The following is a 25,688-nucleotide window of genomic DNA, read 5'->3' on the forward strand; positions in this document are numbered from 1 at the left end:
GGATCACCGTTGCTGTAGCGATCCTAGCAGGCTGCTGTCGTTGTCTGCAGCACGTTCCCTCTGTTGCAATCCTGCCCCTGACATCAGAGGTAATGTGCTGTGGAGGCCGATGGCAGCCTGCTAAGATCGCAACAGCACCGGCGATCCTCTGTAGACTGCCCTAATTAGCTGAAGGTGGGAAGCTTGAGGACGCTACAAAGAAGGGGGAACACGCAGACCTTCGGATGGGGGGTGGGGGGCCTGATGTTAGAGAAGTACATGTAGGGAAGGGGGGTTCAAAGAGACATGCATATACTGGGAGGAAGAAATAATGGGTATAAAAATAGAGGAGAGGGAGAGAGATGGTGGACAATAGGATTTAGGGAGGGAAGGAACAGAAAGGGAGAGAAGTTGGACACAAGGGATGGATAGAGATACTGGATAGGAGGGTAGTTGGGAAGAGAAAAGGAGAGCTGTTGGACCCTGGGGTGGTGGGGAAGGAAGGAGAGATGCTGGATGAAAAGGTAGTTGATCTGGGGATGGTGAGGTCCATCGCAGCTGGGGGGTGGAGACAAAAAAAAGGAAAGATGCCAGACCTCCGGGGGAGGGAAGGGAGATGGAAGGGGAGGACAGAGATGGAAGATGGATGGTTAGCATGGAGAAAGAAGAAAACGACAAATGGGCCGGAGACCCTGGCAAGTGAGTTATCAGAAGACGTTTGTTGCGGAGCCTGGGACCAACATGATTGGAATAATGACCAGACAACAAAAGGTAGAAAAAATTATATGTCATTTGAAATGTTTATCCTGCCAGAGCTGGTATTAGACCGTGATCATGAGCTAGGATTTAACAGAGAGGAAAAGTCTTTTGTGGGGTGTTTTTTTTTTGTTTACACCACAGCGCCAGTGTGGCTTGGAGAGGGCAAAGAGGGTGAGGTGGGTGAAGAGGCTATAAAATAAACCCACCATGATGTTTGGAAAAAAAAAAAAAAAACAACCACCAAATTGGGCAGGAAAATTGAATTAAATCAAAAAATCAATTCAATAGGCTGAATCAAGTTGAAATTTTTTTTTCTTGAATCGGGCAGCACTACTGTGAACACAAGCATCCCCCTCTCACAGTGTGAATGCACTGAGAAACCACAACCAACTCCATATACACAACAGTGCAAGTCCCAAGACAGCCATCCTCAGTATAAAGACAGTATTTCCCATCCACAAAGAGCTGCAAAAGCACAGATAGCTCCCCTTCCCAGTAGCACAAGTTATGACACATAACAGTGAAAGCACTGATACAACCACCCTCCATAAAGCACTGAAACACTCCTCCCTCCCCACAACAATAAAAGCATGAGATGCCCTGTTCTCCCATAGCAGTAATTCATTGCCCTCTTCCCAACAACTCAGCAGTAAGAATACTGAAATGCCATAGATCCAGTGTAATGAAAGCACTTAAATGTGTCTCCCCTCCCAAACACAACAGGAAGAGCAATAAGCATTGCCATGCTGAGTCAGATGAAAGGTCCCTCTAGTTCAGCATCCTGTTTCTAATGGTCGCCATTCTCCACATTACAAGTACCTGGCAAGATCTGAAAAAAGTAGCAAATCTCTTTGCCATGTATGCTTGGGGAAGAGCAATGGCTTTCCCTGTGTCTGCCTTAATGGTTTATAGACTTTTCTTCTAGTAATACATACAAATCTTTTGTAAACTTGGGTAAGCTAACTCCTTTTACCACATTCTCTGGCAGTCAGCTTCAGAACTTAACTATGTGACAAGTGAAAAAATATTTTCTTCAATTGTTTTACATGTACTACTTAGTAACTTCATGGTGTGTCCCCTGGTCTTTATACATTTTGAAAAAGTAAACAATTTATTTGCACTTATCTGTTCCACTTCACTCAGGATTTTATAGCTCTATATCATTTCTCCCTTAAGCCATTTCTTCTCTAAACTGAAGAGCCCCAACCTCCCTAATAATTCCTCATATCAGTCATTCTATTCCCATAATTCTTTTAGTAACCTTTCTGTGTAGTAAATGGTGGCAGATAAGAACCTGAACGGTCCAACCAGTTTGTCCATTAGTTATTCTCATTAAAAATACGTGATTAATTTGTCTTTTCTGTGATATTTCTGGACCATAGACTAAAGTCCACCTGATATTGTCCTAGGTTCCAACTGCTGAAGTTGCCATCTAAGTTCACTCCAGCCTATCCAACCATTCCATTGTTTGCAGAATATCTTCTGTAAAGTCTGGCCAGTAACTTCCTCGTGTTCCAAGTTAGTGGAATTCCATCGATGCCCTCCCCAGCCTATCCTAATCACCATATATGGGACACAAACCGTACAAATCTGTCCTATACCAACCTTAGTTCTTTAATTTATACCATTTGTTTTCTAATTAGAGATCCTGTGTGTTTAGCTCACGCTTTTTTAAAAAATTCCGTTGCTGTTTTCCTCTCCACCACCTCCCTCGAGAGGGTATTCCAGGCATCCACCACCCTCTCTGTGAAAAATAATTTCCTAACATTATTCCTAAGTCTTCCTCCCTCCTTTTTAAGAAACACATTTCAAATCATGACCCTTTACCTTTCACAAGATTTTAACAATTTGTATGGGATGACACCTAGCTCTTTTCTCTGAATGGTGACTCTTTAAAAAAAAAATCTTTGAGTTTTCAAAGCTAACAAAAATGCAATACAATATCCATACAAATAATAGTAATCCTATATACACTTATATAATCAATCGGTATCAATACAAAAATAAAACCCCCGCACCCAACCACATTTCCATAAGGGAATAAAACCATACAAAAGAAATACTCCCCCTGGATGTGTGTGTATTATACCAACAGAAATAAAGATAAAAGACAACTATAACAAATCCACAAAAGATGTCAATGGGCCCCAAATTAACTTGAATATCTTAGTATGCCCCAGCATATCCTCATTCATCTTCTCATACCTCTAACTTAAGCATAAATTCGCCCACCAAAAAGTAAAGCTAAGGCGATCCCAGTTCTTCCAATTTTGAATAACTATTTGCATGGCTATCCCGGTCATAATAAGGAAAAGCCAACATTTATATCTGTCCAATGAGGGTTTAAGATGCAATATCATCCCACATAAGACAACCTCATATGTCAATGGAATTGATGACTGTATAGTATTAATCTGTCCCCATATTGACTTCCAAAAATTGAGTATCAAAGGACAATAGAACAGCAGATGATCCAGTATCCCTATATCAAGATGACAGTGGCAGCATCTATTAGATTTGGAACTATCTAATTTCTGCAAACAAGCAGGGGTCTAAAAACTTCTATGTAACAAAAAAAACCATGTATGTCTCATAGATGCTGATGCTGTACATCTGCTTTATCTCAATGCTCCAAATGTCTCTAAGACTAGATTTTGGTCTTTTATTCATATAACCAGATATTAATTTATACCTCTGAGCGGCATGATGCCCTAGTAAATCCGTCTGGAAGCAGAGGACATGCAAGCTATAATGATTTTTTAGATTTTGCCAATTGGGGAACCCCTTCTGAATGGCTTGCTTCAACTGCAACCACTTATAAATTTGAGACTTTGCAATACCAAAAGATCGTTGCAGTCGTGAACAATCAAGCATTTTCCCATTTAATAAAACATCATCCAATGTACGTATACCTGCCAGTGCTTCCAGAAGATCCTAGACTCGCCAATTTGAATCTTGGAGTTTAACTATAAGGATTGATAAGTGGATTTCTCTACTGGAATATCTGTTAAGTTGTTAATAAATTTCAAGGTTGTCCAAGTGTCAAATAAAATACTATTGTCCTTAACATAACTGAGTAACTTGATACTCAACACATGAATCAACCGCAATGGGGACATAAGCTGCCACTCTAGGTATAATCAATCTGGGAGATGTTCCATGAGCTCAGGAAGGATCCAAAGCATACCCTGGTGCAGTATATAGGCCTGATGGTACCTATAAAAGTTTGGGAAATTTACCCCACCCGCCGCAATTGGTTTTTGTTAAGATACTAAAGCAATACAAACAGTTTTACCTAGCCAAATAAATTTGGTGAGAATACTGTTCAATTTCTCATAAAAAGACCCCTGAAAATAAACTAGCACCATACCCATTTGGTAGCAAACTACAGGCAAAATCATCATCTTAACCGTTTGGATTCTTCCCCACCAAGAAAGATGTAATGGGTTCCATTGCTCACACATTGCTGAGACCTTTAGCAATAAAGATTTTTCATTTACTTTCATTGTGTCTTCCAGTGTTTTGAATCCAAATGCCCATATATTTTAGTCCCTCTTCTTTCCAAAGAAAAGGGAATGAGTCAAATAATCCTTTTGGACAGTGTACATTTAGCGGAACTAAACTAAACCTTAAGTTTGTATACTGCATCATCTCCACAGAAGTCAATTAAAGCTAGTAAATGCGGAATTAAAAGTCAATCTCCACAGAAGTCAATTAAAGCTAGTAAATGCGGAATGGTAGATTCAGGTTTCCTCAAATGAAGCAAAATATCATCTGCATAAGCAGAGACCTTATATTCCAGACCTGCATAAGAAATACCCTGGATCTCCCTTGCCTGTTGAATAGCCAATAACAAGGATTCCAAAACAATATCAAAAAGCAAAGAAGATACATCCTTGTCTAACTCCCCTCTCCAGATGAAAACACTCTGTAAAAGTATTAATATATAATCTGGCAGAAGGGGAACTATACATGGTTTGAATTATTTATATAAATCCGGAACCAATACCAAACCAATCCATTGCTTGATACATGAAGGTCCATTCTACACGATCAAAGGCCTTCTCTGCATCCAAGGATACAGAGAAGGCCGGATCTTGCATGGCTTTAGTTAAATTCAACATATGGAAAGCCAATCTGGTGTTTGAAGAATGTCTTTGAGCAGCGAACTCTGTTTGGATGCCAATAATATAAGGGAGAGCCTTGGCCAAGCGTAAAGCCAGTAACTTAGCCAGAAGTTTTCCATCTACATTAATCAAAGAAATAGGCCTGTAATTTGATCCCATATCTTTATTTGGCTTTGGTAAAATAATCGTTAAAGATTCAGCCATAGTACCTGAAATACAACCTTTGGTTAATTGTGATTAATATAAATTTAGAAGATGGGGTAGAAGTGTATTTTGAAATGATTTGAAAAACTCCACCGTTAAACCATCACCATCCGGAGCGGATCCAGCTCTAAGGGACTTCAACGCTGTCTGAAGTTCTTGAAGTGATATAGGAGCGTCAAGATTCCTTTTAATATGCTCAGGAAGTTTTGGTCCCTGATATAACTTTAAAAATTCCAAACCTTCAACTTATTTATCTGAATAAAGCTCAGAAGAATACAAAGCATATAGGATTACTATTATTTGTATGGATATTGTATTGCATTTTTGTTAGCTTTGAAAACTCAATAAAGATAAAAAAAACAAAAATTAATTTAGAATATTACTAATTTTAGTATGGCTTATTCCTTTCTCATCCTTAATGGCCACAATTTTAACTTTTCTTTTTTTAGCTTTGAGATAGCCAATAGTCTTCCCGCTTTATTCAAGTTTCCATAATACAGAGCTTGTTGAGAAAACAAATCTTGCCTAGCTAATTGAGAGGAAATCTTATTATATTTGTATTTAGCTTTCAAGAGGGCCTGCAAAGTAGTATATTTCCATTTTGAAGCCAATTGTGAATCTAAAATCCTAATAATTTGTTCCAAATTAGAAAATTCCAATTTTAATAATTTCTGAGCATGTACCAAAAATGAAATTATGTGCCCTCTCATCGTAGCTTTAAAAGCATCCCAAATAGTTTCCAAAGAGATTTCCTCTGAGGCATTAAGTTGAAAATATTAAACCATTTTATTTTGAATTTCCTCAAGAAAGCTTGCATCTGCAAGCAATGTATTATTGAATCTCCAGACAGGTCTAGTAAAGTTTGCTTCATTGAACTGACATTTGATCCAATGCCTGCATGATCCATCAGAAGGATCGGATCTATGCTAGCTTTTATAATATGGTGGGTTAAATTATCTGAAACAAATATATAATTGATTCTTGAAAATGATTGATGAACTTGGGAATAGAAAGAAAATTCCCAAGCATTAAAATGGAACAACCTCCAGATATCTTTTAAACCACACGATCTCACCATGTTATCTAAACCTAGAGACTTTAGTTGTTTACTAGGTTGCTTATCTAGCAATGGATCCATGACAGTATTGAAGTCACCAGCTACAGTTAGATTAGATGAAGCCAATGACAGAATCATACATTGTAGTTTCTTAAAAAAATCTGCCTACATTATTAGGACGTACACATTTATAAGCTTCAGGGCATCTTTTCCTGAGGTCATATCAATATGAATCCATCTTCCCGTAGGGTCAGCATCAACATTACCAAATAAAGCAGAGCATTTCCTATTGACCAGGATAGCCACACCAGCTTTCTTTCCCATCGCAGGCACAAAAAAAGCAGTGCTTCACCCATCCTCCCTCCAACCTGTTTGCCTCGGATGAAGAAAGATGCGTCTCCTGTAAGAAATAAACATCAGCCTCCTGTTTCAAAAAATTCATTATTTTTTTCCTTTTTATGGGATGATTAAGCCCATTTACATTTAACGAATAGAATTTCATAGCCATTTTCTTTGACATATATAGAATAAAACAAAAGCAAATAAAAGCAAAAAAAACCTCCACACACATCCATAACCCCTTCCCAAACACACCCCACCCACCTGAATAATTCATTCATAGTGAGCTCAGACTCATGTGATCAGACCCTTACTCACCCTCCCCTCCCCATACATTCCAACAACTAATAGGAATAACAATTATCCTTATTACATATATAATATATCTAATCTATTAATTAGTAAATAGTCATGTCACAGTAAGTTAAATAAATAAATCTATATCAATTGCAACTGTAATTAATTACCTGCTTAATCAACCCATAAAATTAATGAAAATAATGAAAAAATTAATTGAAACATTAATTGGGAAAGAAGCAAAACAGCTCAATAAGCGATATGACCAAATATTTATAATCAACTGTATAGCATGCCCATATCTTCCCACTTTAATCACTCACATTCACCTCGTTTAGTAAACACCATTCACACCTTATTTATAAATTTTTTTATCCATCACTCAGTCCCATACCACAACTTTACACACATGGTCACCCAATCAGAGTAAACTATCATACAACCTTTCATTTTAACACTAAAAGTAGAATAAAATAACCATAAGGAATGAGAAACCTAAACATAACAGACCATAAGAATGAACCCAAATATCCCTGTGAACAGAACCCAAAATTATGTTATAACTCAAGATATTATGTTTTCCTATATCAGCCCTCATGAGAAATTTCCAAGTACATGTCCAGAGGAAGGAGTAAACAAAACTTCAACCATCAGTACTGAACACTTCCTGGAAGAAACAAAATAACATTAATCAATGTCTTATCCAGGAAACCCCAATCTGTCTTGACTTTCTTTCTGACGTGCATAACGCCTCTAAGGGATCCACTCTGCTGCATACTTGTCTTGTAACACTAGTTGCCTCTTTCTCCTTCCACCATATCCAACTCCACATTGCTAAGGTGCTGCTTCACCTCCCTCAGGTTCATTCCGAATAATAGACCATGTTACTAAACCCAAAACTTGCTATTTGCAGCAAAACGCTGAAGCTATTACTGTTTTACGGACTCGCTGCTTGTGCTGCTTTTACAAAGTCACTCATTAGTTTCCCTTAAGAGGAGGTTGTTTTGGGCCGACAGAGGTTCACTATTTCCCAAAAATTTGTGGTAACTGAAGTCAGCGGAGAGGCAACTGCCTGCGGGCTATCTTTTGGCAGTTCTCTTCTCACCTCTTCTGCCACTGATCACGAAACCTTTCTGAGTTTGCACCGTGCATACTTTCACCAGGATACATGCAATCCACCAGAGGGTACTAAATTTTTGCAAAGTAAAGAAAAGTACACAATACCTCTTCTTAAATATCTGCTCACCGTCACTAGAAAAAGGCAGGGAAACTGCATCATCAAATCATCTCCATGCACCAAACCATACCATATGGTTAGTAAATATCATTAGAACGTTTAGGGCTCCTTTTACTAAGCTGCGATAGTGGTTTTAGCACGTGCTTAGCGCATGCAGAATTGCCGTGTGCACTAGATGCTAACGCCAGCATTGAGCTGGCGTTAGTTCTAGCCACGTAGCGCGGATTTATCTTAAAGTTCGGTGGATCCTGCCACCATCAACATTGAGTTGTTAAATATCAAACGTTGATGGTGGCAGGATCCACCGAACTTTAAGATAAGAGTTGCCTTTCAATTAGAATTGGAAGTCTTTTGTTCACACGATTTATAATGCTTTTTAAAGAAATTATTTAGGGATACTATTAAAAATAAATTGAAGGATTATAAATAAAGATTTAATAGGGATTGGTAGGAGGTGGTGGATATAAATGATTATAAAAATATACAAGACAGGAACTTGAAATTATATATATCATAAGAGGTTCTGAAAACTGAGAAACTCATCACTAAAATTGTCCATTTTTTATCGTCTAGATAACCCCCTTTTTTCCTAGAGACTCTTTGGATCCATCATTGGGCTGGGGACGCTGCTTCCAAGGCCACTTTAAGCAGACGTCGAGCCAGCTTCTTTTTAGTAATGGTCTGGATGACCTCATGACCAATGTTGCCAAACACCACCCTAAGTCTCTCCCTGTAAAGAATTCTCACCGGATGTTGGGAGATGATTGTAGTAATTTTCGTTCCTCCCACAGGTTTCATCAGGGATCTGCCGGATCTTCCTCCCAGAGATATTCCCAGGACTACCACCCTTGTTACAACAGTTCCAATTCCAGACGGCCTCAGGTTTCTGAGTAGCTGCTGTTCCTTGAAAAAAACACCAATGACGCCAGAGGTCAGGTGGGGCTTCCTCATATCGGAGGCCGCCTTTCTCAGTTTTATCGGGAGTGGACTTGCATTTCCTCGAATCAATGGGTGCTGGATATCATTTAGGAGGGGCACAAGATAGACTTCTTTTGTCTGCCTCCAGATTTGTTTCTGGGCTCTCCGGCACTACTCTGCAATGTCTCTTAGACATCAGAATGATATAACCTGTTTCGAGCTTAGGCAGATACTCCTTATACTTCATCTTGCCGAAGAGAGGCTCGGAGGACTGGAGACCCATTCTGAATTTAAAATCTGTCAACCACTTCTTACGGATTCCTCATTTTTGCATGGAAACAGTGTGCACAGTCATAGCTGCTGTCTCTCCAGGAGAGTTTCTGGCGTCCTTGGATTTCACAGAGGCATACCCCCATATTCCAATCTACCTGGAGCATCGCAGGTTTCTGCGTTTCCATGTTCTGCAACATTTCTAGTTCGCAGCTCTGCCCTTTGGCCTTGTGATGGCACCCCGCGCTTCTCACCAAGGTGATGGTAGTTGTGGCAGCTTTTCTCTGCCAGCAGGGGTTCCAGGTCTATCCTTACTTGGATGATTGGTTGATCTGGGCTCTGTCTCATCAGGAGTATGAAAGTGCAGTGGTGTGTGTGCCGCAGGCATTGGGTTGGATTGTCAATTTCAGGAAGAGTCATTTGATGCCCTCCAGTCCCGGGATAATCCAGGTCTTCTCTTCGACACCAGGCAGGGTTGTGTATTTCTTCCCGAGACATACAGACAGAAAGTCCATTTGGCAAAAATCCATTGTGGAATTCAACAGCAGATCAGAACTCTCCTGGACTGTCCAGCTCCCAAGGCCTGTCATTATCTGCAGGTTCTGGGGTCCATGGCAGCCTCCCTTACAGGAGTCCCTCCTCTCTCAGTGGTCTCCGCAGCATCATCCCCTTCAGATGCCACTCCCCTGGACAGAGCCAGCTTGCAGTAGTTTGAGCTGGTGGCTTCAGGGGGAGGTCCCTCGCCAGGACAGTCTTCTTTGGATTTCAGAGTGGATAATTCTTATGAAGGATGCTAGCCTGTTGGGTTGGGGTACTTACTTTGGGGAAACACTCTATTCAGGAGCAGTGGACTCCTCGTCAGAAACATTGGTCTATCAATCGTCTGGAACTCCAGGCAATTTGGCTGGCGTTACTTGCTCTCTGGCCTCATCTGGAAGGAAAAGCGGTGCGAGTATTCTCCAACAATGCCACAGCAGTGGCGTGCGTAAATCGTAAAGGGGGCACAAGAAATTCTTCCTTGGGCCAGGAGGCTCGCAAGCTGTTTTGCTGGGTGAAAGCACATCTTCTGTCTCTCTCGGCGGCCCATGTGGCCGGAGTCAACAGTGTTTAGGCAGACTTCCTTAGCCGGCTTGTTCCTCTTGCAGAAGGTGTTCCATCTGATAGTACAGTGCTGGGGTCAGCCCCAAATGGACTTGATGACTTCAGCAGAGAACTTGAAGGCCAGGTGCTTTTTCAGTCGTCGAACAGAGCACGGAAGCCTAGGACTGGATGCCTTGGTTCAGCTCTGGCCAGCTCATGAGCTCCTGTATGTTTTTTCTCCATGGCCTCTGGTCGGTCGACGCATCATGGTCTTGTGATTCTAGGAGCTCCGGACTGGCCTTGTCGCCCATGGTATGTGGATCTCGTCCGTCTTCAATAGGATAAGAAATTCCAGCTCCCTCTTCATTGATAACCTTCTTGGTCATCGATACCTTTTGCACTCGAAGAAACCCTCTACTATGGCTTCTTATGCCAAAGCCTGGAAGGCTTTCCAACAATGGTTTGCTAAGGATCAGGTGGAACCTGAGAGGGCTCCCATTTTGGTGGTCATGGCTTTTCTTCAGGTGGGCCTAGAAAAGGGTCTAGCAGTGGCCTCCCTTAAAGTTCAGGTTGCAGGCCTTTCATGCTTTAGAGCAGTGTTCTTCAACCTTTTTACACCTGTGGACCGGCAGAAATAAAAGAATTATTTTGTGGACCGGCAAACTACTAAGACCGAAATAAAAAAACACATTTTCGCCCGTCTCCGCAAGCTCGGTCCCCACAAACCATCTGATCCCATCTGCACAAGCCTCAGTTATGATTTTATATTGAACGTATTTTATTAAAGTATAAAAAGAAACAATATTCTGTACAATTGTCATTTTATAAATATAAATATTCAGAGCAAGGACCAACAAAACCCCCGTCTCCCCTCCCCTTCACATATATCCCCTCTACTATCAAGAAAACTGAATAAGCCAAATTATTACAGAATGCTACACAGAAATATCATGCTAACAGAATACTGCAGTCACACATGATAGAAATAGTGTTAGGCTTTGCAGTCCCCAGTTATGTCTCTAGCAGTAGCAGGATATATATTTCAAATCTGATATATTGTAATGACAAAATAGAAATAAAATGATTTTTTTTCTACCTTTTGTGATCTCTGCTTTCATCTTCTTTCCACTCTTCCTTCCAGCGTCTGCCCGTTCCATCCACTGTCTGGCCTCTCCTCCTTCCTTATGTATCTGACTTCTTTCTTTGCCCCTTTCTCCTTTCCATCCAACCTATGCCTCCTCTCTCCTTTTTACATCATTCATTCCAGCTTCACTGCTTTCTTCATTTTTATCTCTCCTACACAGGATCTAGCATATTTATCTCTCTCTCATTTCTCTGCTGATCCCCTTTCCAGCATCAATCTCTCTCTACTTTCTCATTCCTGTCTCTCCCCTTTCCCTCCTCTAATCTCCCTGCCAGCTGTTTCCTTCCTTTTTTCCTTCTCCCTTCCCTCCTCCCCCTATCCAACAGTAACTCTCTAACCATCCCTTTCCCTCTTCCCCTCCCAGCAGCATCTCTCTTTCTACCTCCAGGTGCAGTAGCAGCTCTCCCTTTATCCAGCAGCTTCCCAGCTTCCAACAGTGGCTTCCTCTCCATCCAGCAGCTCTCAGTACTTGCCTGCAGCAGTAATTTCCTTAGGCAGCCTTGGGTCGTTGCTGCCTCTGAGGAAGGGGAAGTTGCCAAAGTGAATCACTGCCCTGGTAAGTACAGAGCTGCTAGGAGAGGAGACAGCCACTGTTGAAGGCTCCCTGCACATTCGCGACCCCCCCCTCCCAAGCCGGCAAAAACTTTGCACCGCAGGCCCTGCCGCCCAAGACGAGCTGGAGGCCCCTATCCGCCGCATCCTGCACGTGGGCAGACTCAGCACAGACGCTGCTGATGGCCCCAATCTACACGCTGCCCCCACCGCGCACGCTGACCACCGCGCATCTCCCTTCTACTTGCCGCTTCCCTGCGGCCCTCTTCGGCGACTCAGCAGGGGCAGCGATCAAGACAGGCTTCCGACGTCGGGACCTTCCCTCTCTGAGTCCCGCCTATTTTTTTCAACTTCCTGTTTCCGCATAGGCGAGACTCAGAGGGAATGCCCGACGTCAGCAACCTGTCTTGATCGCCTGAGGCTGGGCGGAACAGAAGATTTCCCCGAACACCACCAGGGCAGGAAATTTAACAGCGTCCATCTCGCCGACCCTGCGCGGACCGGCAGGAATTTTCTGCGGACTGGCACCGGTCCGCGGACCGGCGGTTGAAGAACTGTGCTTTAGAGCACACAGAGGCGCTAGTTCATTTACTGCTCATCCAGATGTGACCAGGTTTATGAGAGGGGCCTCCTTTGTGTCATCCTTTCCCTTCTGCAGGGCCTTGGGGAAGCCCCATTCGAACCACTGAAGGATGCTTCTCTTCTGAATCTAATGATTAAGACTGTCTTTCTGGTCGCCATTGTCTCGGCACGGCATATTTCAGAGCTTCAGGCTCTTTTGTGCAGGGAACCCTTTCTCCGTATTACGGATGCAGGAGTTGTCCTCCTTAGTGTACCTTCCTTTCTGCCGAAGGTGGTAGCCTTCCATGCCAACCAGGAAGTTTGTTTGTTTACGTTTTATGCCACAGGTTTGGAGCTCAAAGATCAGATCTTGCGCAAGTTGGATGTCAGGAGAGTCTTGCTCCACTATTTGGAGAGGACTAATGATTTCAGGCTGTCTGATCACCTTTTTGTCCTAACTTCTGCACCTTGCCTTGGTTAGTCAGCATCCAAGTCTTTGATTGCTCAATGGATTTGAATGGCCATTTCTGCGACTTACATCGCACATGGCAAGTAGCCACCAGTTTCTCTTAAAGCCCACTCAACTAAAGGTTTTTCTGCGTCGTGGGCAGTGTCTTGTGCAATTCATCCCAATTAAATTTGCAGGGCGGCTACTTGGTCCTCTCTTCATACTTTTATCCGGTTTTACAGTGTAGATGTGACAGCTCGTTATGATACTTCTTTTGGGACCTTGGTGTTGAGGGCAAGCTCTAGCTGCTACCATTGATTTGATACGCCAGCGTTTGGAATCCAGAAGGGATGTAACAGAATGGAAGATTGTTTTTATCTTTGATAATCTTCTGTTAGTCCCTATAGGATTCCATATGACCCACCCTCTCTGTGTATACTCAGTGGTTTGGAATAGCCTGTTTCTTTCTACCTTGGTTATTCTCCTTGCAGGCCTGAAGATTTTCCAGCCAGTTGCCAGATCTTTAGGGAGTTTTCTGCGAATATGTGCATTTCCGAAGACTTTTTCTTGGGGTGCTCATTGCACACAGCAGGTTAGTTCTACGTTGTTCCTCAATGTTCTTCTGAGTTGCTTTTGTGCCTATTATTACTTGTTCATGTTTTACAGAGCAGACCAATTCAAGAATTGTCTATGTTGCTGAGGACATATTCCCCCTTACCCCTCCTCCTCCTCTCTTTTTCAAGTATGTTGCTTGGCTTTGGGACTCACTGGATATGACTCTAGCTTTCATTCTAAGGGGGGGGGAGCATGTGCTCAGAAAAGTGTTGGATTTCTGCAACTCCTGGATTGCGGGTTGGGATTGAACACCTAGCATATGGAATCCTATAGGGACTAACAGAAAATTATCGAAGGTAAAAACCTGATCTTCCATTTTACCCACCTCTCAGTTTTCTAACCAGTTCCAGTCCACAGATATTACTTCCTATTCCATGGCTTTTTTATTTAATTAGGAGCTCTCGTGAGACTGTGTCAAAAACATTTTGAAAATCCAGATACCCTATATTAACTGCTTCACCTTTTATCTGTCTATTCATGCCTTCAAAAAATGTAGCAGATTTGTGAGGTAGTACTTCTCTTGACTGTCCATGTTGACTCTGCTCCATTAAATCATGTCTGTCTCTGTGTTCAGTAATAGTCTTTCCTTTCTGTTATGTCCCTTCCGGATTCAGTATGCTAGGTGTTAAATCCCTTCCCACAATTTTGGAGTTGCAGAAATCCAACCACTTTTCTGAGCACATGCTCCTCCCATCTTACAGAGAGTTAGAGCCCATTCTAGTTTCAATTTCTGCATATGCTCTGCATCTTTTTCACTTAAAAGTTCTTTTTTTCCTGTGGCTTAAGTGCCTTGAGACCCTGTGCAGTGTCCTCTGCCGGAGAAAAGGATATAGTCCTGCAGAGCCGGATTGCTGCTTCACAGAGAAGCTGATGAATCTGTGGAGCCAGCTTGCTTGTGCCACCTTTCTCAGACGGGTTCCTTTCCCCTGGGAGTTCGCTTGCCCTTTGACCTTGTGAGGGGTTTAAGCACAGGCTGTACGCAACCTGAGTAAAATTTCCCTCTGGGTTTCAAGGCGCAGGCTGCATTTCCCTTCCCCATCATGTGGAGAGTTTTCTTGGGGGCAGAGGTTAAAGTCGGCGTTCGTCTGACTGGCAGTCCGAAGATCAAGTTTGGTAATTTGGAGCCGTTTCTAAGCAGAAAATCTTTTTCCTCCATTCAGCTGCAGTATAACAGAGCTGTCAGATAGGCACTTCACAGACTGTAAGGATACCTCCATTATTTTCCATGGGAGCTTTGGGGGTGGTCTGTGAAACTAACACTCATTTTTGAGAGTTTCTTAATTCGCTGGTGGTAGCCATCTTATGGTTTATTAATCTCGTTTATTTATTGATCTTTTTTTTCAGAGTTTTTATTTCTGCCTCAAAACCCCTTAGTTTGATTAAAAGTCTTATGGGATGGACTCCCTAGCTCCTAATCTGTTGAATGTGTGCATTCATTGCGCTGGATTGGCACCGGATCTACGACTGTATACTACGTGCCACAGTACGCTGGGGGAGCTTCAGGCTTCACCTCCTTCAGGTCCTCCAGGGCTGGGGAGCCAGCCTGAGTCAGTTATTTCAGAAAAATAACTTGCCCAGAGACCATTCTGGAGTTTGGTGCCAAACGCCTATGTTCCAAGTCTGGGGACTCTTGGTGCCGCACAAGCACCTCAGGGGACCTGCAGTGGACAAGGTGTGTATTTTCACCTGACTTGTTTTCAGCTCTGGAAAGTTTATTCTTTGGACCCAGCACGTTGGACGCAGCCGGTGGGCATGTCAGTTTCTTTTGAACCAGTTGCACCAGTGACGGAGATACCTTTTCAGGAGCCCTCTCATCCAGCTATGGCAGAGCTCAATTGCATTATGCCATACGGATATTTTGCCGCTTTTGTCTCCTGACACTGCTTTTATTTTAGATCCAGCTGATACCCTTGCTGGGACTAGTCAACACAGTTGTCCTGAGAGTCCAGATTTGGGTGAGGACCCCTCCATCAGCAGACCTTTTAAGCATGGCTTTGTCCACCATTTTATTGCTGAGATTCTGAAAGAGCAAAAAATTAGAATGTCATCTTTCCACGTCATAGTGTTCAATCATAGACCATTCTAATGTGCTGTCCTCCTTTGTTCCATCCCATCCACGGCTTGATCGGGTTACAGAACAATGGGATGCCCAGGCTGCTCTTTCTGGCTCTCAAGCTTTGTCTAAGCTTTGTCCACTGTCTCCTGCCTTTCAGCAGTTTTGACCAACCTATGGTGGATTCCGCCATGGGCATCTCTCCTGCTGCAGGGGAGGTTGCGATTGGGGGGAGGTCGCAGCAGGACTTTTTTTTTTAACGTGCTATAGGCAGGAGAGAGTGGGCATCTCTCCTGCTGCAGGGGTGGTCACAACTAGTATTTTAGGCAAGGAGTGTTCTAGCAGTCTCTGACACTGACTGGCACCCCTCGATCACTCGCTTTTTTTTGTAGCAAAAAGCCAACGCCGCTTGTAGAAAATGGCTCGGCAATTTTAAAAAATCAACCGGAGGGCTCATTTCAATGTTGAAGAGCCCATTTGCATGTCAGTGTCAGACTGCTAGATTCCTCATTAAAGAGGAAGATAATCCCCTTTGATAATCCATCGCTAAACTGCTTACAGGTTCAACTACCAGAAAACAGTTTAGCGATGGTATTAAAGCTGGTATTAAAGCTTTGAGAATCTAGCCCTGAATCCTCCAGGGTCTAACAGAAGATTAGGTGAAACCCAATCTTCCATTTTAATAGTTGCTACCATTTTGCCTGGAACCCTTTTTAAAAGTTTGCATTATGTTGGCCACCCTCCATCTTCAGACTGTTTTAATGATAGGTCACATTACTAGTAGTAGATTTTTTTGCATTAAAACAATTACTTCTGAAATCCTGATATTATTTGCATTATTGTTATGATATACTTGACTTGTAGTGCACAAATTAAACTCAGGTTATAGAAAGTTACATTCAAGAACATTTTTGTACACATTGTTCCTAACAGACATGCATGCAGCAGTGAGAGCTGTACTTTGCTTTCTCCCCCACCCCCGTTTCAGTGTTTCTCCTTCCTTGTACAGTTGTGCTTGCATACCTAGTTTTATCTGATACATTTGATCTCTATTATTTCTTTTAGAACTGACACACGAGTTTCTGCAGATTTTGGAGAAAACTCCAAACCGACTAAAACGCATCCGAAACTGGAGGGTGAGTCTTACAGCCTTATAGTGAAGCATCGGAGGTTATTATGTAGCTAATTGCATGGTTGCCTTTCAGCTATGTTCTGTGTTTAAAACTACCAAGTTAAACTACAACTGATTGATAAGCGGGGCTCAAGAAAAAGCAGAAATTCAGAGTTGAACTTCATTCCCCATCTCTCATCCCCAATGGTTAGTCTCCTTCCTTTGCTTAAGAGTTGGTATATGGTGACACTTACACTTCTTCATCTGTCTGTTCCAGGCCTGTCAGGCAGCCAAGAAGCCTAAGATGGAGGCAGCTGAAGAGGATGAGGATGAGGATGAGGATGAACACTTGTCGGAACAGACCATCCTCAGCATGATCTCCCGCACTGACAGCACTGTTACAGGGTTAATGAATTTGTCTGCTTCCTCTGCAGTGGGACAGGACCCTGGAAATACAAGTGGCACTGGACCAGCAATACCAAAGGTAGACTCTGCCTCAGGGCATAGGACTGCCAACAGTGTTGCTGACCATTCTCTAGTGCAGGATACCACCACTGGGCATGCACCACAGAAACATAACACAAAGAACCTTTCATCCTCCAAAGTGTCCCTGAAGGAGTACCGAGCTAAGCATGCAGAGGAATTAGCAGCCCAGAAGCGCCAGCTAGAGAACATGGAAGCCAGCGTTAAGGAGCAATATGCTTATGCAGCCCAGAACCTGCTAGTGCAACAGAAAAGGGATAAAGAGCATGAAGCCCGGCATCAAGAGTCTGTTCCCTCCACTACTGCCCTGAAAACTCCAGTCACAGGCTCAGAAAACCCCGAGCGGCCGCCTTCTGACAAAGCAGCACTCAAACTCAGGATTCCAATGTCTGTTTCAGGGGCTGAGAAGCCCCCATCTTTGAAACCTGATGAAATTAAAGTGCGCATCAAAATGCCACCAGCTGTCCGTCATAGCTCCTCAGATGAAACAGCTAGTAAGAGTAAAGAGAGACACAAGAGCAGTTCATTAAATCACCACCACCATCATCATCACCACAACCATTCTCATAAACATTCACACAGCCAGCCAGCAGGTGCCAGTAAAAGGCCCAGTGACTCCAAGAGCAGCAGCCTGCAGAGCTCTTCAGTCCATAAGAGCTATGGGTTGCCCAGTCAGTCCCGGAAAAGACCCCTTTCTGAGGAACTATCAACTCATGATCTAGCATCAAAAATCAGCAAATCCTCCAAGTCATCCAACATAACATTCCCTTTCCCCAACCTGCCCACTGCATCAGCTGCACATGTTTCTGATCCTACAGACCTCGCTTATTCACAATCCAGCTACAGAGTCAAAAGCAGCCACATGAAATCGGACAAGAACTCTGCTGGGGCCAACGGGCACAGTGCAAGCCAAGCAATGGAATATCAGGACACAGTCAACATGCTGCACTCCCTCCTCAGTGCACAGGGCATGCAGCCCACACAACCTCCTGCTTTTCAGTTTGTTCATAACTATGGAGAGTATCGGATTAGCAAGCCATCAGTAACTTCTAGAACAGGCACCACAGACAAACTACAAGCACCTCCACTGCCCTCAGAGCCCCCTCCGCCTCTCCCACCCCTTCCTAAATAAAATGGGGTACTACTGAACTAACATGGCTGGGAAATCTTGTCCTCCTCTGAGGACATTAATCTTCACTGCCTCAGAAGACTTTTAGGATTATTTTTACTGGCATTGGTGAAACATGAGATTGCATCAAAGCTGTGAAAGACAGCCTCACTTAACTCTTCCTCCTATCTGCTTGCCTCAGCCCTCAGCCTTCATCCTTTCTGTAGAACTCCATTGTAGCTCTTCCTTGTGTCTCCATTCCACTGGTCCTCTTCTCATCCCCATGCATTTTTCCCTATCACATGCTTCCTCTTTATCTGACCTCTTCAGTCCTTTCCATCACACTCTTTAACCCTTCCTTTGCATTGTGTCCTCTCCTTTTCATTACCAAATGCTTCCTCCTATGAGGCCATATCCTGCTCCTCCTTTTTCCTCTGTGATTTCTCCTAGTGATGATGGCTTGGAAGAGAGTATCCCACTTGATCCTTTTCTATTCATGGCTTTAATATTTCTTGAGAAAATAACCTGAAAATTTTGTAACTAAAAACAGGCAAGCTGTTTTTCCATATTGGTGTTGTAATGATTCTCTCTTGTAACGGATATGTGGCCAGTTTCACAAGCAGCCCCTCAGTCTGAGTTCCTGGCCCAGTAAGTGGGCACAGCTCTCCATCAGAACTGCAAAGGATCATGTAGTCTCAAGTGCAAAAATGCTTGGAAAGAATAGTGGCTGATATGCTGCTAAGCTCTGAGAAGCTCTGATGGACACTATGGTTCCTGCTTCCCCTAATACAGTGGAAAAGGTGCTACCCACCTCTGTAGGTTCATGTTACACATTTTTAATCTTTTTAGTTTTGGGTTTTGTATGTTCTGATGAAAGATTTTGATGTGCAGTTTTAAATAATTACACAGAAATTGACACGAAAATGTAAGTTTTTGTGATGCTAATGTCATGGTCTGGTTTATCTGCTTTGTAGCTTTATTCCTTGTGGTTTCTTGGTATTCATCAGGTGGTGATGTGACCGCATTCTCTGTAAATATGCATTGGGTTAAAACGAGGCATTTTTCTGGAGGGGAGGGGGTGAAAGTATGGAAGGGTTCATTTCCCACCTACCAGCAGAGCTTTGTGGTTTACTTATGCTGCCAGCCAGGCAGTTGAAGGTGGTTCAGCATTGTAGATATTTAATCTTCTTCCCTCTGAAGCTCCAGTATTATGTGAAAATCCCTGAGGAGTGACGTGTGTCATCTTCAAATCACAAGGTTGCCTCAGATCAGGACAAAGGGCAGAAGGAAGCAGGTGGTGCTTTTCTTGTCCAAAAAACATTTGAAACATAAATATTGTTTTGTAAATTTATTTTGCTTAGTTTCTACTGGTTGTGACATTTGAGACCTTTGCTTTCATTGTATGTTGGGGACAAAAGAATGACCTCAGGTAAAACGTAAGAGGGGGTAAGGAATCATGGTAACATTGAGCAACATCTTCCTAAATTACACCTGGATTTCTTTTTTTTTTAATATTATTTTTTAACAGTCTTTCCTCCCATTTTCTCTAGTATGGGATGGACCAAGCAGTTTTTTTTCTTTTGTCTCTGGTTGGTATCATAGAAATGTGCTCTTGTGACATTTGAGCTTTAGAAAATAATTACAGTACTTCAGAGCAGAATTTCCTGTCCAGTGAAGGTTTTGGGGTTTTTTCCCCCCTTTCCTGAGTTTCTCCATTTTTGCTGCTTTTTACACTGATGACTGATTTGGACTGTATGTAAGGAAAGAAGGTAGACAGGAAAGGCAAAATAGAGTAACAGAAAAAAAATCTTGAAACTGATTGCAAAAAACAAAAGTCCCTAAAAATATGTGAATATGCAGCATGTTTCTAACTTAACATTGACTATGCAAGTTTAAGCAAAAGTGTGTGCTGCCTTTCAATATATGAAACAAAGTTTTGATGTCAGTGGATTGGATAAAATTCCTAAGATTTCCTTATCTTGAGGTCTGCTTAAGATGCAAGTGAGAAATGATGATGCCCCTGGGGAGGTGAGAAAGTGAATGAAAAATGATCTGGTTTTTCTCTTCCTGGGTAAATGGGAGTGTAATGGACTTCTTTTTTTTTTTAAGGATAGAGAAGGAGCTTTGAATTGTAATGCTGACCTGCAGTATTATATTTAAAGCTTTTGAATCTGTGATTTTATGAAATATGACACCTTAAGATTTACAAAGTAGTAATCCCCTAGGTTGGGGCACCGAGCAGCTGTTAGGTGACAGGGGTAATGGAAGGGATTGCTGGTGTTAGGTGTAACAAACCCTAGGACTACATTTCACTATATCATTTTGGAAGAGGGAATCCTTTCTTCTTTTTTGCCCATGTATAACACTTCACACCAGGGCTGGACATTGCATCCAGCTCAGTGGTTCTTAATCATTAGGATACACCTAGTCAATCAGGTTTTCAAATCTGTTTCATGCATATTCATTATGGATATCCTGAAAATCTGACTGACTGGATATGATCCAGGAACTGCATTTAGAACCCCTGATCTAGCTGAACTTACAAACCTACCATGTGACAAGACAAATGCAAAATTGTAAGTGGATTGTACACAGCTCGCTGAAAAGTAAATCACATCCAAATAGAAAATTATATTATATTATTGCTATTTTTCTTATTCACATCAGACCAAAGAACAAATTCATTTCTCAGATCTCAAGAGTGTCTCAGGAATTTCCTCATAGATGATAGATCTCTTATGGTGCTTAGTTTTGACAGCTGAAAATTAAGGGTATAAGCTCACAAAAACATAAAAGGCTCAAGGAATTAATTGTGGGAACAATAGTAGTTGCAAATCTATTTTCTTTGCAACTTATTTGATAGTTTTAAAAAACTTAACTTATCAGACAAATATAAGCAATTAACATGCATTCCATCAAACTCTTGTTACAAAAAAGACTATCAAAAACTTTTAAAAGATCTCATGCAGTAAATGCTAGTAGGAAGAAACAGTTTTTAAAATTACCTCTACCTTAAACTTTACAAAAATACCTTTTAAAAAAGAACAAAACACATTTTAAAATGCTCAAAAAGTCAAATCAGAATACTTCACTAAATAAAATAACCCAGATGTAGTTATGGTTTTGAGCAGCAAGTTCCACTTTTCCAATGAAACAAGACTAGAGCAGTAAGGAGAGTGATCTTGAAACAGAGTTTGTTGTTTGAAAAGCAACTGCATTGGTAGAGTTCTTCAAAGAGATTTTGATTTTGTTACATGTACACAGGAGTCCATACATTAGGTGATCAATCCATGCTTGCAAACCATCTTTCAGCTTCTTCTCCTTCACCAGTGGAGTAAAGCTCCCTCTTCAGTTTTTTTTGTCTGCAGGCAAACCAAGAAGAGGTGTTCTGATCTGCTTTGTTTGGTTTTTATTATTTTGGGATCTTTTTATTCCATTTTCGGGAGACTTTGGTTCCAGAGGACCCCATATTTGGGGCCACTCTGCCTGGGAGAGAATGCAAACTCCACAAAGGTGGACTGCAGCTTACTGAGCAACCCCCAGGTTTACCTGATGAGCCAGCCTGCTTTGTGTTAATTCAAAGCTCGGGGTCCATTCGCCTGGGAGCCTACTTGCCTTCTAATTTTATTAGAGGCTTGCGCACAGGCTGTGGAGCCTCTGAATAAATCCCTTTGGACATCAGGGAGCTGGCTTTAACACCCTTCTCCAATTTGGGGGCAATTGCACTGCGAGTGTTTGGGGGTTGAGCCTTCAGTTCCAGTCCAACTGGCAGCCCAAAGATTTCCAGGTCTGGATTGTTCCATAAAGATTTGAGGCAGAATGTTCTCTCCACTTCTGTCAGGCTTAAGCAAAGCTGACAGGGAGGCACCAGCAGCAGCACTGTGAATACAGCCCATTATGGGGAAAACAGAGGGGGATTAAAAAAAAGTTGAATTTAAGGGTTTCTAGGGCTATTGATAGGGTCCTCCACCTCTAAAACCCCTTTCCTTGATTTTCTTTTTCTTTTTTTTTTTTTAACTTGCAGTCTCCATGAGCCGCTTTTGTCATGATTTTTCTGAAAGTGGCCATTTTAAATTTTAAACTATCTTTTTCTCTAAAGCTTCCATCTGCCTTAAAATGCTCAATTTGGCTCAAAATCACCTGGGATGGACTCCTCAGGCAGTTCTACCCTTATATCATACCAGTTTTGGGCTGGTTATTCAAGGAGTGTCTGTACCCCATGCCATGGCACAAACAAGGGAGGAGCTTTGGATTTAGCCTCAGACCTCTAGGGGTGGGGAACTGCAGGGGGACTGAGAGAGAGGGAGAAAATCAGAGTTCTCGAATGACAAAAACATGAAACGCAGACACTGCGGAGCACAAAAGAAGCCAATCTGAGGTCTTTGGGGCCTCCTGTCCAAGGATTTACTCCAAAATTTGTGAATCTTCTGTGGAAAGCTTATATGACAGGCCCAGGACATTGCACTTCCTGGGAGCGCGCCGGTATCAGATTGAGGAGAAATGCCTCTTCAGGAGGTCTCTGCTATGCAAGAGGTTGGCTCTCAACCTGTGTGACCAAGCAGAACAGGACTGGGAGGATTGGAGATCTGGCTCCATGGATTTTTTTCCCCAGGCTCGGCTTCCTTTTTTTTAGAGGATTCTGGTTCCTTTCAGGGACCAGGAGTCAAGAGGTGATTTTGCTTTCGACTAGGGAGATAGTACGGCAGTGTGGTGACTGTTCAAGTTGGCTACCATCCCACGTGTCATTATAGATGCATTCAGGCAGTTGAAGTTGGAGCCACAGCAGCCTTCCACCTCACAGTGCACGGTCATGAGTGGCACAAATGCTCAGACCACCTTTTTTCCTTTGCATCTGGACATTACCTTGCTGGTCACTGAACAATGGGAGACTCCAGAAGACTCTCTAAAGGTGGCTAAAACTATGTCCAAATTTTACCCTATGGCTCTGGAATTTCAGCAGCTATTTAGTCAGCCGAAGGTGAATTCCTTGGTGACTCAAATAGCTAAAACGTACCTTCCTCCCTACTGAGAGAGGAGTGATGTTAAAAGATGTACAAGTTTGCAAGGTGGACAGGGTTCTTAAGAGGCAATTTGAAGTGCTAGCTTATGCAGCAGCAAAAGAAGAAAACTGATCGCTTCAAACTGTATCCAACCCACAATGAAATAACTTAGTAAAAATGACTCCATGCACCTTCTCCATGGTGGTGATGGTGGTGGTCGCAGCTCACCTGCAGGGAATGGGTATAAAAGTGCACCCATACCTGGACAATTGGCTGATCAGAGCTCCAGCAAGGCTGGAGGGTGAGCAGGCAGTGTGACAAATTGTGGATCTTCTTCAGGATCTGGAGCCAACCCAATGCTTGGAGTATCTGGGAGTCGGCAAAAGGCTGCATCTTTCTTCTCAAGCCACGCAAACAGAATCCATTCTGAGGTAGTCATTGCTACTCTCCTTCAAGCAAAGAAGCAGTCAACATTTGCGTTGGTTGGATGTGGACGCTAAAGCCTGGAAAGCTTTCCAACTCTGGTGTTCCAAAGATCATGTTGAGCCTTTCATGGAGCCAATTCCTGTGATTCTGGCATTCCTTCAAGCTGGATTAGGAAAGGGCCTAGCAGTGGTGTGTCTCATGTGGCAGGCCTCTCATGTTTTCGGGGCTCCAGGGGGAAAACAGACTCTGGCATCTCACCCTGATGTGACCCAGTTCTTGAAGAGGAGCGAATTCCCATATGCCAGTGGTCTCAAACTCTTTGCAGAGCCACATTTTGGATTTGTAAGTACTTGGAGGGCCTCAGAAAAAAATAGTTAGTCTTATTAAATAAATGACAATTTTGCATGAGGTAAAACTCTTTATAAATCTTTCCTTTTGGCAAAGTATTAATAATAATATTGTAATGTATAGCTAAAGAAACATATGATCAAGAAACTTATTTTACTTTTGTGATTATGATAAACATATCGATAGCCTCAAAATAGTACCTAGCGGGCCGTGAGTTTGAGACCACTGCCGTAAGCCGACCTTTTCTGTCTTGTAATCTTAATATCATTGTGAAGAGTCTGTCCAAGCTTCCATACGAGCCTCTCCATGAGACGTATCTTCTGGACCTCATGGTGAAGACGGTATTCCTGGTGGTGATAGACTTCGCAAGATGGATATCGGAATTGCAGGCTCTTTCTTGCAGAGTCCTTCCTATGGATCTCAGAGGCTGGGATTTTTCTGCGCACGGTACCTTCTTTCCTTCCGGAGGTTATCAGCTTTTCATGTCAACCAAGAGGTTTGTTTACCTGCTTTTTATCCTACGTGTTCAAACAAGCAAGATTAGTTATTATAGAAGCTAGATGTGCGAAGAATTCTAGTCCACTACCTGGAACGAATAAACAAGTCTTGCTTCTCGAGCCATCTTTTTGTGCTGACTAGTCAGTTCAGACTAAGCATACTAACTTCCAAGGCTTCTATTGATGGATTTGCATGGCAATTTCATCAGCATACATTGGCTGTGGCAAACAACCGCCTATTTCTGTCAAACTCATTCGACCAGAAGTGTGGCATCTTCATGAGTGGAGTCCTGGGCAGTTCTGCTATGTAGAGCAGCTACTTTTTCTGCTCCTCATACCTTTACAAAGTTCTGCAGAGTGGACGTGGTAGCTCAAGAGGATGACACCGTTGGGTCCTCAGTCTTATGAGCAGGCTGTCCCTCCCTAGACGTCTGGCACTGCTTTGATATGTCACCTAATTTACAAACTCCTGTGTATATGTAACAGAATGAAAAGATTAGGTTACCTGGATAATCTTGTTTCTGTTAATATACACATAGGTCCGTACAACCTGCCCTGTGCATTTTGCAATTCGCATGCTTTCTGCCTTAGACAACTCTTATGGTCTGGAACTGGAGTTCTTCTGTCAGTTGGATGAACATGTTATATTAATCAGGTTTTCTGTTCCGCCTTTACCTTATAGTTTGACACGGATATTCAATAGAGTTGCTAGTACAGGTAGATCAGTACAGTAAAGTTACAAATACATAGTTAAAAGTTCAAGTAGGTCATAGTTGGCTCATCATTGTGCCAGGAGTTGCATTAGACAGTTTAGATTATGATTAACGTACTAATAAAGTACTAAGTTATTGAGCTTTGCAGTTCCTTATGTGTTGGTGCTAGTTGCACACAGCAGGTTGGTTCATTGATAACACATGTGTTGCAAGTTCATGCTAACATCTGTGTTGCAAGTTCATGAGTTACAAGTTCATGAGTTACAGAGCAGAACAGAGATGTATGATGTTTCTGGAGATGTTCCCAGTTCCCTCCTATTTTTAACTGTTACAATAGAGCTCAATTGCTTTGGTACAAACTG

At 42.5% G+C, this 25,688-nt stretch overlaps 1 protein-coding gene across 2 annotated transcripts in view; it reads left to right on the forward strand.

Annotated features, from left to right (window-relative positions):
- Positions 1-19,284, forward strand: part of CCNT1 (cyclin T1) — a 60,502-nt gene extending 41,218 nt beyond the window's left edge. For both annotated transcript variants that reach the window (XM_033936359.1, XM_033936360.1), the window contains 2 exons: positions 16,706-16,776; positions 17,029-19,284. In XM_033936359.1, coding sequence (XP_033792250.1) covers positions 16,706-16,776; positions 17,029-18,366 — 1,409 coding nt within the window. In that variant the 3' untranslated portion in view covers positions 18,367-19,284. The remainder of the gene's footprint in view (positions 1-16,705; positions 16,777-17,028) is intronic.
- Positions 19,285-25,688: the final 6,404 nt, after the last annotated feature.

Source organism: Geotrypetes seraphini, chromosome 3 (assembly GCF_902459505.1).
Source record: "Geotrypetes seraphini chromosome 3, aGeoSer1.1, whole genome shotgun sequence".
NCBI lineage: Eukaryota > Metazoa > Chordata > Amphibia > Gymnophiona > Dermophiidae > Geotrypetes > Geotrypetes seraphini.